This window comes from Rhinolophus ferrumequinum, chromosome 2 (assembly GCF_004115265.2).
Source record: "Rhinolophus ferrumequinum isolate MPI-CBG mRhiFer1 chromosome 2, mRhiFer1_v1.p, whole genome shotgun sequence".
In the NCBI taxonomy this organism is placed as follows: domain Eukaryota; kingdom Metazoa; phylum Chordata; class Mammalia; order Chiroptera; family Rhinolophidae; genus Rhinolophus; species Rhinolophus ferrumequinum.
The window spans coordinates 50,444,352-50,458,729 of record NC_046285.1 but is presented as its reverse complement, the minus strand read 5'-3'; the positions used below and the strand labels follow the sequence as shown (position 1 = coordinate 50,458,729).

Genomic DNA, 14,378 nt, shown 5'->3' with positions numbered 1-14,378 from the left:
CAGGGCCGGAGCAGGCAGGGCCTTGGGACTGCACAGGGATGTTTACCTGCTATGGGGTGGGCCCTGCCATTGCCCTGCCTCCTGTGTGAGCCGATCCTGTGCTGAGACCAGTGTGGTCCTCCAGTGTCACAGGCACCCAAACAAGTATAGTCTCCCTGCTTTGGGGTGTGGGAGGATCCGGTCCTGTTCAGCTGGCCAGAGTACTCTTCTCATTCAGGACGTCTGTCATCTTACTTAGTAACCGACTTTATACCTGGGGGGAACATACACCCTGGATAATGCCTGTTGTCCTGACATAAATTAATTACACGTCCTTTCATACTCAAACATCCTTGTGTAAATGGTGGTTTTAAGGGGGCTGCATAAAAATAGGTGCAGCCCTATTTTTATACAGCCCCCTTCAAACAACCCTATGAAGCGAGCAGATTATTGTTGTTCCCATTTCACAGATGAGGAACATGAGGCTTAGAGGTCTTGAGTGACTTTCCCTGGGTCCTATCCCCTTTGAGTGGCAAGGCCAGCTCTCCAGTCTCATGAGCGATCCTTTGCCTCTCCATCCAGAACGGCTTCCTCCTCACTCTGTGCGTCAGCCCCCCCGGAATATTCCTTTGCCATCTTCACTGCAGTGGCGTTTTTCCTCCTCACCCAAGAGGGCATCCCAGAGGAAGTGTGTGGCTATTTGGGTGAAGCCATTGTGACTATTTCCACCCATTTTGGTTCTTTCTCAGGCCCTATCCAGATTTCCCACCCACACCTTCCTGCTGAAATGACCCAGATGCTAGGATCCTGCCCCAAATCTGGAAATTGTCATCCTCCCACCACAGTTAGAAAACAGCCTGTGCGCTTATCCCCTCCCCCCAACCCCAGAACCTGTGACCTTTTTCCCTGCTTCCCTGACCTGGGAGCTTCAGCCCCTTCCCATCCCAGGCCACATGTGGGCAAGAGACCTGAGCCCAGACGGTCTTCTCCAAGTCCGTACTCCGTGGCCAAGCCGTCCTGCCCTGTCCCTTCCATACCGGGTGCCCAGTCCCTGCTGCTGAGCTTGGCACATGGGGCAACAACGTGTGTTGGACGAGCATTTTATGTCGCTTGGGGTTGGTGGGGGGGTGTGTGTGCTCCGAGAGGCCTTCTGTTTGACCCCTGCCTCCGCCAGGTGTGCCCCCGAGAGCCTGAAGACACGCACCTTCTCCCATGCCAGCGACACCTGGATGTTTGGGGTGACGCTGTGGGAGATGTTCACCTATGGCCAGGAGCCCTGGATTGGCCTCAACGGCAGCCAGGTGAGGAAGCCGGGGATGTGCCCCTCACAGGGCAGGGAGGGTGGGTTTGATCCTGGCTCCCAGCGCGGCCCTACTAGAACTGGCGCTGACCTGCTGGAGTCCTGTCCCCCCCACTCCGTCTGTGTGACCTCCCAGCTGAGCATAGAGAAGGGCCCCCGTGGTCAGGAGGGACAGGCTCCCGTCCTCAGCCCTTGCCACGGCCACCTGGGGAGAGGCCCTGCCCCGAGGCAGACGACTTCAGGGTGCAGGCAGTGCGGCCTGCAGCTCCACCTGTCCCAGGGCTGGGGGGAGGGTGGGAGGGAAGAGCTGGGTGCTCTGCTGGTCCTCAAACTGCACCCCGCCCCCCAGATCCTGCATAAGATTGACAAGGAGGGGGAGCGTCTGCCGCGGCCAGAGGACTGTCCCCAGGACATCTACAATGTCATGGTCCAGTGCTGGGCTCACAAGCCAGAGGACAGACCCAGCTTTGTGGCCCTGCGGGACTTCCTGCTGGAGGTGAGGGCAGGCCTGCCCACGGGGCCGCGGGGATGGAGCAGGCGTCGGCCCCAGGGTGGGCAGTGACCTTTCTCTGCCCTCAGGCCCAGCCCACTGACATGCGGGCCCTTCAGGACTTTGAGGAGCCAGACAAGCTGCACATCCAGATGAATGACGTCATCACCGTCATCGAGGGGAGGTAGGGAGTGTGGGGGCGGCGGCGGGACTGCTTTTAGGGTGCGGGGTGCAGGGGCCTGCTGGCCAAGAGCTCTTCTGCCTCCAAGGTCCCCATGTCATCACACAGGGTGCGGTGAGCGTGACGGGAGGGCATGCCTGGGTCTGCCCCGAGAGCTTGGGGTTACATCTGCAGGTGCAGCTGCTCCTGAGGGGACTCCCCCTGCGTAGTGCTGCCTCAGTCACCCTTTTCCCAGTCGGCTCCAGCCCTGGCTGTGGGTCAGGGCCAAACTGGCATTATGGCGAGGCAGCTGGGCCTCAGGGCCACAACGGCAGACTCTGGAACTCCTAAACATTCTTTCCTCCTCTAATCCTCTTCCTCCCCTTCCCTTCCCGCCTCCTCCCAGGGTAAGGACTCTTGACTACCCACCTGGGTGCGTTTCAGTACCCCAAAGCAACCCCCCTCTTCCTGGCGACTTCCGTCCTCCCACTGAGCCCCACTGCTCCTGGCCAGGGCTACCCTCCATCCTCTGCTCGGCCTTGCTCCCTGGCCTCTGTCCCCAGGCTCCCTGCAGGGCCTCTCTTCCTGACCCCTCCCTCCCCTTTACACCTGGCAATACAAGTCTGTGCCTATAGGTGCCATCTCCTGAATCATGTCTCCTAGCCTGCTGCCCCCACCCGCCTGCCTGCCTGCCGTGGAGCCCCACCCCGCTCACCCCACCCCTGTTATCTGAGCCTCAGGTGTCTGAGGAACTGGTTGGGGTAGGGCAGGCTTGAGGTGCCTTTGGGTGAGCATGGAAAGCTCCTGTACCCACAGTGCATCTGACTGCGAGCCAGGTGTGGGTGAGGGCAGGGGCTGCTGCCTGCAGAGCCCTTTCTATCTGGACTTCAGGTTTCAGATCGGGGCCTTTGGTTAAACCTTGTGCTGCATGGGGGCTTGGTGACAGGAGAGCCTCTGGGTCTGTCATGATGGAGTTGGTCCTGGAACCCAGGTTGTTTGTGGAGGAACATGACCTGCACCTGCTGTGGCCCCAGCACCGCTGTCTCAGGCCAGGGCTCCCCTCACCTCTGGGCACAGTATCTGGGAATCAGAATAATATTAGTGACAGTGGATGAGAGCAGAAAGCTAGGAGAGAGGCCTGGGGACAGGAAGGAATATAGTCTGTGGTTTGGAGCGGAGGGGCCAGGGAAGGCACACAGGCCTGGCACTCTGGAGAGCATTCAGGAAACAGGAGGATTAGGGTGAGGGCCCCTGTGGAGGTGCCTGGCAGGACCTAAGGCAGAAAAGTCTAGGTCTCCAACCATTCCCGTTTCTTGGAGCCTTGGACCTGGCTCCTCTGTAGTCCTCTGTCCTTACTTTCCCCTTCCCTTGCTCTCAGTGGGGGCCCATATGCCAGGGCCCAGTGTTCCCCAGGGGGTGAGTCAGGAGCTTCCTGTGTTTCTGGGGCGTGTGTCTCTTGAGCGGGTGCCCTGGGTTACCTCTGGATCGAGGCGGGCGAGGGGAGGGGTCAGGGAGCCCTCCTCCCGGGAGGCTGCTGTGGGCATGCTCCGCCCTGCCCTCCGTCACAGGCTGCCTGCTGCCTGCTGCCTGCCAGTGTGGGCTCGCCGGGCTCCTCCTCCAGGGCCACCAGCCGTCTTGGACCACTGTGCCTGCCCATGGTCCCTGGAGCCACGCAGGAGGTGGGAGGTGAGGGGCAGGAGGCCACAGCAGCCGGCGGAGCTCTGGGAGTGGGCCTGTGTGTCCGTGGGGCCAGAGCTTTGACTCTGCCCCCTGGTTTTCTCGGTGCTCAAAGCTCTGTTTGACTGGCTCTGTCTCCATGTCTCCAGGTGGATGGGCTCTCTGTGTGTCCCTTTGGGTCTGGGTTTATACGTGTAGGTCCCTGGCTCTTTCCCGTATCTCCTCTTGGCCTGGCTCTCGGCTCTCTCCATATCTGTGCTTTTCTGTTGGTTTTGGATTCCTTCTGGCGGAAGCTGTCTCCAGTATTTGTTTCCTACTCCAGAGTCTGGAACCCCCTCGCCCCTGGCTCTGATTGGTCCTGCTGGCTCAGTGCTTCCTGGGGTAACGGGCAGTGGGCAGAGAGACACCTTGACGTTCTGTGAGCCACGCTTGTGAGGCTCAGCCTAGGCTGAGGGCCGGACACTGACCGCTCTTTCCCAGGGGGTCTCATTTGGAGGCTGGGAAGGCTGGCAGCACTCTCATGTCTGTGTTTATGGCACTGGAGAAGGGGACAGAGGTTTTGAAACCCATCAGCAGGTCCTTGGCCTGGCCTGGTCCCTGGAGCCTCTGCTTCCTGGGGTCGGTGGGGGAGGGGGAAGCAAGGGTCTGTGTTGTTCCTCAAGGCCAGGGGCTGCCTGGGACACTCAGAGAGAAGTGGGTGGGGTGTGGTTTTTAAGCAGAATGTGGAAGCAACATGTGTCAGCCATTCTGGACTCCCTTAGGCCAGGACTGGAACAAGGGGCTAAATTTCAGGGGCTGGTCCCCCATAGAGCTGGAGCCACCTGAGGCAGTTCTCAGCCCAGGCCTCGATTTCTTAGCTGCTGCTTCGCATTTCACTTGTCCCAGGCAGCTGACAGGCAGCAGGAAGTAGAGATCTCTTGCTGGAGGTGCTGGGCCCTTTTCTCACTCCCCTAGGGACTCCCCTTGGGTGTCTGTGTCCATCTTTGCTGCAGTGGCGGGCCTGGCCTTCCTGTTGTTGCCGTGGAGACTGGCCTGTTGGTGGAGGGGAAGAGAAGGTGTGGCCAGAGCAGGCTGGGCGGCAGGACGGGGCTGCTGGTACCTCAGCCCCGTGGAGCCTCAGAGGGAGACAGTGGGCAGTTGAGCACAGCAGCGGCCATCTCATTGGGTATCTCAGCGCTCACATTAGAGCTTTGTTGGGCTGATGTGTTTGGGGTACGATTGCCAAGGGGCTTCTTTCTCATACATACTTAATATTCCTCCCTCTCCCAGGACCAAAGACGTTTTTGGGGAGTGGTGTCAGGACCCCCAATAATCATGGGGGCTCTTGCCTTGGCCATTACGTGTAATGAAGGGAGGTGGGCTTGGTGTCCCCTCTCGCTCTCAGAAGTGTGTCCAAAGGAGGCTTCTGTGTGAGGAGCTTGACTGTGTTGGTAAAGGAGAGGAGCACAGGGAGTGATCGCCTGCCGGTCTGCTTTGCTCTGGGCCCACACAGGAGGGCATGGTCGTGCCGTGGACGGGAGTCTGTTCTCTGCACTGCATCTCCGCCGCGGCTGCTTTTCTCACCCAAGTTAACGAGCACTTCTGAAGTGGTGTGGAGAGCAGAGTCCAGTGTCCAGCCGTGGGCTTGGTGTCTGAGACGGTTCTGTGGACGGGCCTGCAGAGCCCAGGGAGCCAGTCAGTGTGGGGGGACCGCAGCAGGGTCCCCCAGTGCCAGGCTTGCCTCCCTACTCTCTTCACAGGCGGCCCTCAACCTCAGCTGGCCCTGGGAGGCGGACGGGAAGCATTTTTCTCCTTTCCTCCTTGGAATGGCTCTGCTATTTTCAGATGAGCTTTGTCTCTTCCCGGGTGTTGTCCTGTCCTTCCTTCCTTCCCTGCCCTTCCCACCCAGAGGGCAGGGTGGTAGTCACAGGGTTGCTGTGTCTGTGGTGGGCCCTCAGCGGCTTTGTTTACAAGGAGGCCGGGCTCCTAGCCCTGCCATCCTCACCTCTCAGCTTCCCAAGGACTGCTGTGCTGGTGGGGTTTGACTTTCTTCTCTGGAACAGGCTGTTTGGGGGTCACGTTGCCCCAGTGGGCCTCGTCACCTCCCAGAGAAGGGCCCAGGTGCTCAGGCCTCACTATCTGCTTCCAGCCTCCAGCCTCCCCTATCCCTGTGGGCTAGCTATAGTCGCAAGGAGACCTTTCTTTACGTTTCTGGCTGTGGGCAGTGACGTCTGGGTAGGGGGTTGACAGTGAGGGCATGCAGCTTGGTGCCACATGTGTCTACCACAGCAGCATGAGGCTGTCACCACCTCTGCCTTAGCCCAGATCTTGCCCATGTCAGCAGAGGGGAGTGAACCCACAGCATACACAGGAGTCTCACAGCCTGTTGGCTTTTGCTGTTCCAAGTGTCCAGGAGGCTCTCTGCTCTTTCTGGCTCACCTGCCCACCCTGACCCCACCCCCACCCCAGGGGGCTTAGGCTGCATAACAGGTTTTGTGTGTGGGGTCAGAACAAGGAGCTGGTGGCCCAGCCACACTGGGAGGCTGGGTTCCCTTCTGAATCCCTTGTTTAAGACGGGAGTAACACTCTTCCCAAGGAGGTGGACGGGGCAAGGGTAAAGGTCCCCCCAGCCTTGTGAGGGGCTGGTAGAAAATATTAGAGAAACATAAACTGGTGACGTGAAGGCGTGGGTTGCCCCGAGTGGTTCCAAATGCATGAGAGCTGCACGCAGGAGATAGGTTGTAGTGGGAGGGCTTGGCCTTAAGCCCAGCGCGAGGGCTGGATGAGTCCTTCTCGGGCCCCTGAACCTCACAACTCCTGGAACTGCGCTGAAGAGTGAAACCGGGTAGCCAGAAGGGGCCCGGGACCAGCCCTCGCCCTGGGAGGAGGGAGGCCAGGTGGTACTGTGAGAAGGGCAGTGGCTTTCCAGACTAACAACTAGATTTGAATCCTGGGTCTACTGCGATCTTTCTGGTAACTGTAGTAGGCAAGTCTTGTCACTTGTTGGAACCTGTTTCCTTATTTGTAAGCTGTAGGAAAAGCTGTCTCACCCACCTAGGTAGCTTACAGGCTGTGTGCAAACAGCCGGGCCCTGTACTGGGGCAGTGGCAGGTCATGGGGGGCTGCTGGGGGGAGGCAGGCATGATCGCCCACCCTGGTCCTGGGGCCTTTGCCCCCATGTTCCCTTCTGCCCAGGTGGTTAGACAGCATAGTTACAGAGCTCGGTGTGGAAAGGGTCCCACTCCTTGGGGCTGTCACACCACACCCTGGTGTTCACCTTGTCGTCTTTGTTGGGCAGGGCTGAGAATTACTGGTGGCGTGGGCAGAATACTCGGACGCTGTGTGTGGGGCCCTTCCCTCGCAATGTGGTGACCTCCGTGGCTGGCCTGTCGGCCCAGGACATCAGCCAGCCTCTGCAGAATAGCTTCATCCACACAGGGCATGGCGACAGCGACCCCCGCCACTGCTGGGGCTTTCCCGACAAGATCGATGAGTGAGTACTCGGCAGGGCCAGCAGCCCCTCCCCGGGCATGCAGGTCTTTTAGGCTTCCAAGGTCCCATCATAACTGGGGGACAGAGCGTCTCTCATTGCCCAGCAACTTTTTTCTATAGGCAGAACCAGGGTTAGGAGCTTCAAGGGATGGCCCTGGGGGAAAGGCCCCCAAGGGCTGCAGCCTGAAGCTGCCCTGGCACACTGGCCTTAGGAAGTGGACTTGGGGACAGCCTTCCGAAGCAGTTCAGTGGGAGAGCTTTTCTCATGATCCCCAGCATTTGAGTAGCAGTTTCCCTTCTGCTGGAAGTAGCAGAGACTGGGAGATGGGAACCTGCCGGGCCAGGCCCCGGGGGTGCAAGGCCCAGAAAGAGCTCCCTGTGGGGAACCTTCAGAGCGAATGTTAGGCAGCACTTAGCACCCCGCCTGCCTGCTCCCTCTGTGTCCTGGAGGCCTGTTCAATCTCCTTTAAGTGAAAGGATGAGGTCACTGAGGGGCATCTGGTGAGGACACAGAGGAGAAGAATTAGTCACTTCCTGGGTGCCCTGCCCCTGGGTTCCACCTGGCAGTTCCTCATGCCAGGCGTCAAGGCCCCTGTGCTGGCCCCAGGGGGCCGGCTCCCGGCAGCGCTATTCCTCTGACTTCTGACACACGCCTGGCTGGTGTGGTGCCGCTGGCCCTTCTCCTGCGCGCCCCCACACACCAGAACTCTTACGTGTGGGAGGGAGGCCCGCGTGTCTCTTGCTCAGAAGAGCCAGGTGAGGGCTGGCGAGAGTTGGGGCAGGAGAGCACAGACACCCTCCAGAAGGAGGCCTGGTGCCCTCTGCCCTGCTCCTGGCATGCCGTGGACAGCCCAGCCCCATTCCTCCGGGCGTTAATCAGCCTGTGACTAAGGCCCAGATCCTGACAGTCAGCACAGAGGTTGAGGGTGAATTGAGAGCAGGGCGGGTGGCCAAACCCCTGGCAGTGTGGCAGAAGGATGTCTCCTGCCCACCCTGCCTGGGGAGTATAGCCGGATGCCCCTGGGCCTGGCAGGAGAGAAGAGAGTGTGCCAGCAGGTGGCTGCTGCCGGGCGTGGGTTGGGGTGCCCTGGGGGTTGCAGAGGGCTAGCTCTGCTTTGTAGGGTGTTCTTGGAGCCCCTACAGTCCTAGGCTTTTCAATCTGCAGTCAGGAGTCTTTTCCCTGCCCTCCCCACGACGCCCTCCCCTGGCTACAGCTTAGCTCTACAGAAAGGAGCTGCCGGGAGTTGGAAGTCCTGTGCTCCAGACCACATCTGCAAGGGGCTTGGGCAAGGTGGTCCCTGGATGCCTGACCCCAGGGGATAGGCCCAGCGTCTCCTCCATAGGTTTCCTCACTGCCCCCACTCCACACTGATCGTCTGCCCTCTGACCTGGTTCTCCCCCCGCAGACTGTATCTGGGAAATCCTATGGACCCTCCCGACCTGCTGAGCGTGGAATTGAGCACCTCCCGCCCCACCCAGCATCTGGGAAGGGTGAAAAGTAAGAGCCCCCAACTCCAGGGCTTTCCCAAGTTCATTTGCTGCCCAGGGCCACTGTCTTCTCAGGCCAACCTTGAGCTGGTTGTTCTGGCACTGAGACAGTTGGGTCAGTGCAGCAGGGGGACAGCTGTGTCCCTGGCTCCAGCCGGGAGTGGGGTGGAAGAAGAGAGGCAGCTGTATCCGCCGAGGTGGGCATCCTCCGTCGGCCCTGCGTTGGCCTGCCCTCCTCAGCTCTCTCTACCCTCCTCCTTCCCGCCGTGCTCAGAGCCTGGCCTTCCTCACCCACCCTTATCCTGCTCTCCTCTCCCAAGCCAAAACCACCCCACAGGCTTCATCTTGGCTGGGAGCCTCCTCCACCCCCCGGTCCTGGGCCTTCGTTCCGGAACAGTGTTCCCCATCCTGCCGCCCCATTGCTTCCCATTGCTCTTGGGTTTATACGTTCACTCACTCCTATTTACGGCCACGCGCGCTCTCTCTCTCTCTCTCCCTCCCCCTCTCTCTCCCTCCCCCTCCCTCCATGCTCTGCCCTCTTGTCTGGCCTTGTCTTCTTCCTCCCTTGTCCTCTTGTCTGTTCTGCTCTGCCCCCCTCCACTCTCTGCATGGCCTTCCTGCAGGGGAGCCTCCACCTCGCCCACCTCAGCCTGCCATCTTCACTCAGAGTAAGTGGGGCTGCGCTCGGTGCCTTGGCCCCTGCCCCCGGCCCCTCTCTCCTCTCATTCCTTCTCTCCTCCTGGAAGGTACAGAGTCCTCATAGCCGGCAGGGTGGGAGGGGAAGCCAGTGTGTGCTGTGAGCTTTTGCTGCTGACCTGGCCCAGCATGCCTGCCTCTCCCCCCACCCCCCAAGAGCCTGGGCTTCTGGAGCAATTGTGTGGTCCTGGAGCCCACCTCTGCCTCTCTCCACCATTGCCAGGCCTGCCTCACTCCTTTTGGGACCTGCAGAGGCTGGGCTTCCGTGACGGTGGGTCAGGAGCTCCTGTTGCTCTAGATGGTGGGGGATTGCCCATAGCCCCCGCCTGCACTAATGGTGTGCCGAAACGGGGTGGGATAGGGCTACTAACCGGGCCCAGGGGCAGGGGCATTTGGGGTCTCCTGTGGATGGAAGGGGTGTCAGAGGCAGGTGGTGTGGAGAGTCGCTTGCTCTAGCTGAGATGGAGACGGGCTTACCCACCCACGCAGGGAGCTGACAGTACCCAGAGCAGGCTGTGCCCTGCTGTGTGAATGGGGTCAGTGTGCACTGAGAACCTGGCAGCTGAAGCTGATCTCCGGGGGAGTCGGTGGGGACACTTGGCTTTTTTCCCCACCCCCCACCTTTCTTGGCCTCCTACCTGACACCGCCTTCCTGTCGGGGTCTCCCTTCCGTTGCAGAACCAACCTATGACCCTGTGAGCGAGGACCAAGACCCCCTGTCCAGTGAGTTCAAGAGGCTGGTGCTGCGGAAGCCAGGCCTGCCCCGTGGGCTGTGGCTGGCAAAGCCGTCGGCCCGGGTGCCGGGCACCAAGGCAGGCCGCGGCGGCAACGGCGAGGTCACACTCATCGACTTCGGCGAGGAGCCCGTGGTCCCGGCCCCACGGCCCTGTGCGCCCTCACTGGCGCAGCTGGCCATGGATGCCTGCTCCTTGCTGGACAAGACCCCGCCGCAGAGCCCCACTCGGGCCCTGCCCCGGCCCCTGCACCCCACACCTGTGGTGGACTGGGATGCCCGCCCACTGCCCCCGCCACCCGCCTACGACGAAGTGGCCCAAGACGAGGACGACTTTGAGGTCTGCTCCATCAACAGCACCCTGGTGGGCGCAGGAGTCTCCCCCGGCCCCACCCAGGGAGAGACCCACTACGCCTTTGGGCCTGAGCAGCCGCGGCTCCTCCCTCCGGTGGAGGATAACCTGTTCCTCCCGCCCCAGGGTGGGGGCAAGCTACCCTCCTCAGCCCAGACCGAAGAGATCTTCCAGGCGCTGCAGCAGGAGTGCATGCGGCACCTGCAGGTCCCGGCCCGCTCGCTGGGCTCCTCACCCAGCCCGGTGAGCGACGACAGGCCCCAGGTGCCCCCACGGGTGCCCATCCCCCCGAGGCCTGCGCGCCCACGTGGCGAGCTGTCCCCAGCCCTGTCAGGCGAAGAGGAGACAGGGCGGTGGCCTGGACCTGCCTCCCCTCCCTTGGTGCCTCCCCGGGAGCCTGTGTCCCCTCAAAGCTCAAGGACCCCTAGCCCCCTGGTGCCACGTGGCAGCTCCCCGCTGCCACCGTGGCTCTCAAGCTCACCTGGGAAGACCATGCCCACCACCCAGAGCTTCGCTTCAGACCCCAAGTACGCCACACCCCAAGTGATCCAGGCACCTGGCCCACGGGCCGGGCCCTGTATCCTGCCCATCGTCCGAGATGGCAAGAAGGTCAGCAGCACCCACTACTACCTGCTGCCTGAGCGCCCACCCTATTTGGAGCGCTACCAGCGCTTCCTGCGTGAGGCCCAGAGCCCCGAAGAGCCAGCCCCCCTGCCTGTGCCCCTGCTACCCCCACCCAGCACCCCAGCCCCTGCTGCCCCCACTGCCACTGTTCGTCCCATGCCCCAGGCTGCCCCAGACCCCAAGGCCAACTTCTCCACCAACAACAGCAACCCAGGGGCACGGCCACCAGCCCTGAGGGCCACTGCCCGACTGCCACAGAGGGCCTGCCCTGGGGACGGGCCGGAGGCTGCACGGCCAGCAGATAAGATCCAGATGGTGAGTACCAGGCCTGGCTGCTGGGGGAAGAGGGGCAGGGGCCTGAGGGCCGCAGAGGAGTGGGCCCAGGTGGTGCTGACGGGTGGGTGGGTGTGCCCAGCTGCAGGCCATGGTGCATGGGGTGACCACAGAGGAGTGCCAGGCCGCCCTGCAGAGCCACGGCTGGAGCGTGCAGAGGGCTGCCCAGTATCTGAAGGTACCACCACCTCCTGCTCACTCTGGTTTTCAGGGACCCTGAAGACTGGTTCTGCTGTTCTCTTCCCCTCCTTATCCCCTCGGGCTCTCCTCTGCCCCAGCCCTGGCCTGGTGCCCCTTGGGCCCAGTGTGTCCCATGGCACCACCCTCTGCTCCTCAGGTGGAGCAGCTTTTTGGGTTGGGTCTGCGGCCGCGAGGCGAGTGCCACAAAGTGCTGGAGATGTTCGATTGGGACCTGGAGCAGGCCGGCTGCCACCTGCTGGGCCCCTGTGGCTCTGCCCAGCACAAGTGAGTAAGCCCTCCCCTGCCACCTTCCTGTTCCTGGGGCGGGGAAACAGTCCCACACCTCACAAGCCCGCACAGCAGGAGGCCCGGAGCTCCCTAGCCCGGAGCTGGGCCTAGGCCCAGTACGCAGACAGTTCTGGGTGAAAACCGTCTCTCTGAAGTGCGTTTATTGAGACTTTCAACCACTTGGTTCAAAAGCACTAACGAGTAAAAGAGGCAGTTGGAGTCCCTCCTGTTCTAGGGGGCTTGTTTCCCAAGCCCCTCCCACGGCACCCTGAGTGGCCTCCAGGGAGCCACGGTCCAGGACCCAGTGATACTTCTCACCTTTGCATGGCAGTCCAGTTTAAAATAGCAGTTTTAATGCCTTTTTAAAGGAATGGCTAACCCAAAAAAAATCCAGTACTTTCCTGTAAAAAATTTAAATGTACCTATATATAACAAAATAAGTTCTATAAATAACATAGTGATATGTGGCATAAATACATGTATGTGAAGGCTTTATTGAGCCAAAAAGTGGTGAAATGGGTACATCTCAGCATCGTCCCTGGAGAGGCCCTGGTGGGCCGTGGGGTTTCAGAGCAGTTGGGCGGTGGCAGCAGGCAGCCCGACTCGGAGCCCAGCCTTCTGCTCGTGCGCCACGTCTGCCTGTGTCCCCACCTCTCCGGGTCCTCATCTGTAAAATGGGTATGAATGACGGTGCCGGCTGCGTAGACGCGAAATAACTAGGGATGCGTCTGTCACACCTCACACGACACCATTAGTAAATTCTTGCTAATTTGCATCCAAATAAACTTAGGCTTTACTGTGCCTGTCACCCTTGGAGACTAATACACACTCCTGCTGGTCTCTTATTTTTCGTTGTTTAAAGTAAGGACAAAAAGGCATCCCAGGATGATAGGTTCCAAAATTATTGCCTAGAACTACCAGTTTTCAACTGATTTGCCAGCACTGAGAGGCCCTCCCACGCTGGACATTCCATACTCCGGTGCACTGGCCACTGTTGATGGAGGGACTTTCTGGTTCTTTCTCCTTTAGGCGCTGAGATGTCTGTAGAACAAGAGGGTCTGCCCTGAAGGAATAACTTGAGCCTGTCCATCTGACAAGGGCAGGGATGCCCATTTCAGGCCTGGAGGACCTGCTGCCACCCACTGCTTCCAGTGGCAGAGGGGGGGCCAAAGCAGCAGGAGGCTGGGAGCCCCGCCTTGCCTCCCTCCCTCACCCAGCGCCATCCCTGCAACTTCGGTTCAGCCCTCGGTGCACCCAGCCAAGGTGCAGGAAGGAGCCCCATGAAGGCAGGCCTGGGGGTGGCCTCATGGCCCCTACAGCTGACCTGCCTCTGGCTCCACCCTGGCGGGGCTGTGGATGTCCCCGAGTCCTGCCGACGGGGAAGCCAGGCTTGACCCCAGGCCTGGAGTTGTGTTGGCCACAAGGAGAGGTGGATGACACAGGGCTGGGCCCTTCTCCAGAAAGCCCCTGGTGGGCAGTTGGGGTGTTGGACAGAGTGTGACTTGTGGCCTCTCCGTGGACATGTTATGGGACTTGGCTGTTCTTAGGATCTTGTGCCTGGAAATAGCCTGAGGTGGCTCAGGAAGCAGAGCAAGTGTGCCAGATAATTCTCTGGCAGGGACCAGGGCCCAAGGCCCCAGGGTTGGAAGGAGACCAAGGGGGCAGCTGCCCTCGAGGGACACCAGTGCTTCCTCTTTGACCCAACTCTTTCCCTGTGCCGTTCTGTTTTCCCACCAGCCTCTGTTGCCAAAGTTGCTGCCCCAGTTATGGATTCCTGCTTCTTCCAGAGAAATAAAATTAGTTTCTATTTTATGTTACTTCCTTGTGCCTGCCTGTGTCTCTCTGCCTCTTGGTCAGCTGACTGAGGCGCCAGGGTGCCCCCAAGCCACCACCACCCTGTGCCCAGGGCAGCAGGCCCCATAGTACCACCTGTGGACAGAAGGAGGAAGTGCAGGCCTGGTTGGTTCTAAGGGGTCTCTCCTCTTCTGGGGCTGAGATGTAGTCACTGACTCACAGCCGCCATGTTTTTGCTCTAGCGTTCCATAAGGCAGGACACACTGCAGGAGAGAGTAGAGCGAGTCAGCTGGAGCTAAGCCAGAAACTTGAGTAACAAGGAAGGCTTCAATATGTATAAGTGTTTTAATGTTTTTCTGAATAACTAACATTTCACGTGGTTCAAAATTCAAAAGGTACTTTATAAAGGATATAGAGTGAAGTCTCCCACCCCAGCTGCCCACCTCCCCAGAGGCTGACAACCATCAGTTTCTCGTGTGTTTCTTGTTTTTTTTTCTCTTACACTATTTTGAAGAGTTCATAGCCACTGAAAGAGCTTCCCCATTCTTGTTTAGGGTTGCATGGATGTATGTATGTACCATAATCTATTTAATGAGGCCCTTTTTGATGAAGCGATAATTTGGTTGTTAATGACAACTACGGTTGCAATAAATGGTGTATGTGGGTTATTTTTTATATGTAACTGAAGGATGAGTTCCCAGAAGTGGGCCTCCTGAGTTGTAAAGAATGTGTGAAATAATGACATTGCTGAATTGCTTTCCTTAGAAGAGGTTATGCCAGTTGTCAGCCACTGGTGTGTGAGAGCTTTCCATG

At 59.6% G+C, this 14,378-nt stretch overlaps 1 protein-coding gene across 8 annotated transcripts in view; it reads left to right on the top strand.

The window, feature by feature from the left end:
• Positions 1–13,588, top strand: part of TNK2 (tyrosine kinase non receptor 2) — a 39,205-nt gene extending 25,617 nt beyond the window's left edge. For 6 of the 8 annotated variants that reach the window (XM_033129343.1, XM_033129311.1, XM_033129313.1 and 3 more), the window contains exons 7-16: positions 1,154–1,280; positions 1,629–1,775; positions 1,859–1,953; positions 6,884–7,078; positions 8,484–8,575; positions 9,189–9,233; positions 9,940–11,285; positions 11,386–11,481; positions 11,641–11,768; positions 12,801–13,588. In XM_033129343.1, the coding sequence (XP_032985234.1) occupies positions 1,154–1,280; positions 1,629–1,775; positions 1,859–1,953; positions 6,884–7,078; positions 8,484–8,575; positions 9,189–9,233; positions 9,940–11,285; positions 11,386–11,481; positions 11,641–11,768; positions 12,801–12,807 (2,278 nt within the window). In that variant the 3' untranslated portion in view covers positions 12,808–13,588. Of the gene's footprint in view, positions 1–1,153; positions 1,281–1,628; positions 1,776–1,858; positions 1,954–6,883; positions 7,079–8,483; positions 8,576–9,188; positions 9,234–9,939; positions 11,286–11,385; positions 11,482–11,514; positions 11,769–12,800 lie in introns of those variants that run through there. The other 2 variants (XM_033129326.1, XM_033129352.1) reach the window with 2 other exon arrangements.
• Positions 13,589–14,378: the final 790 nt, after the last annotated feature.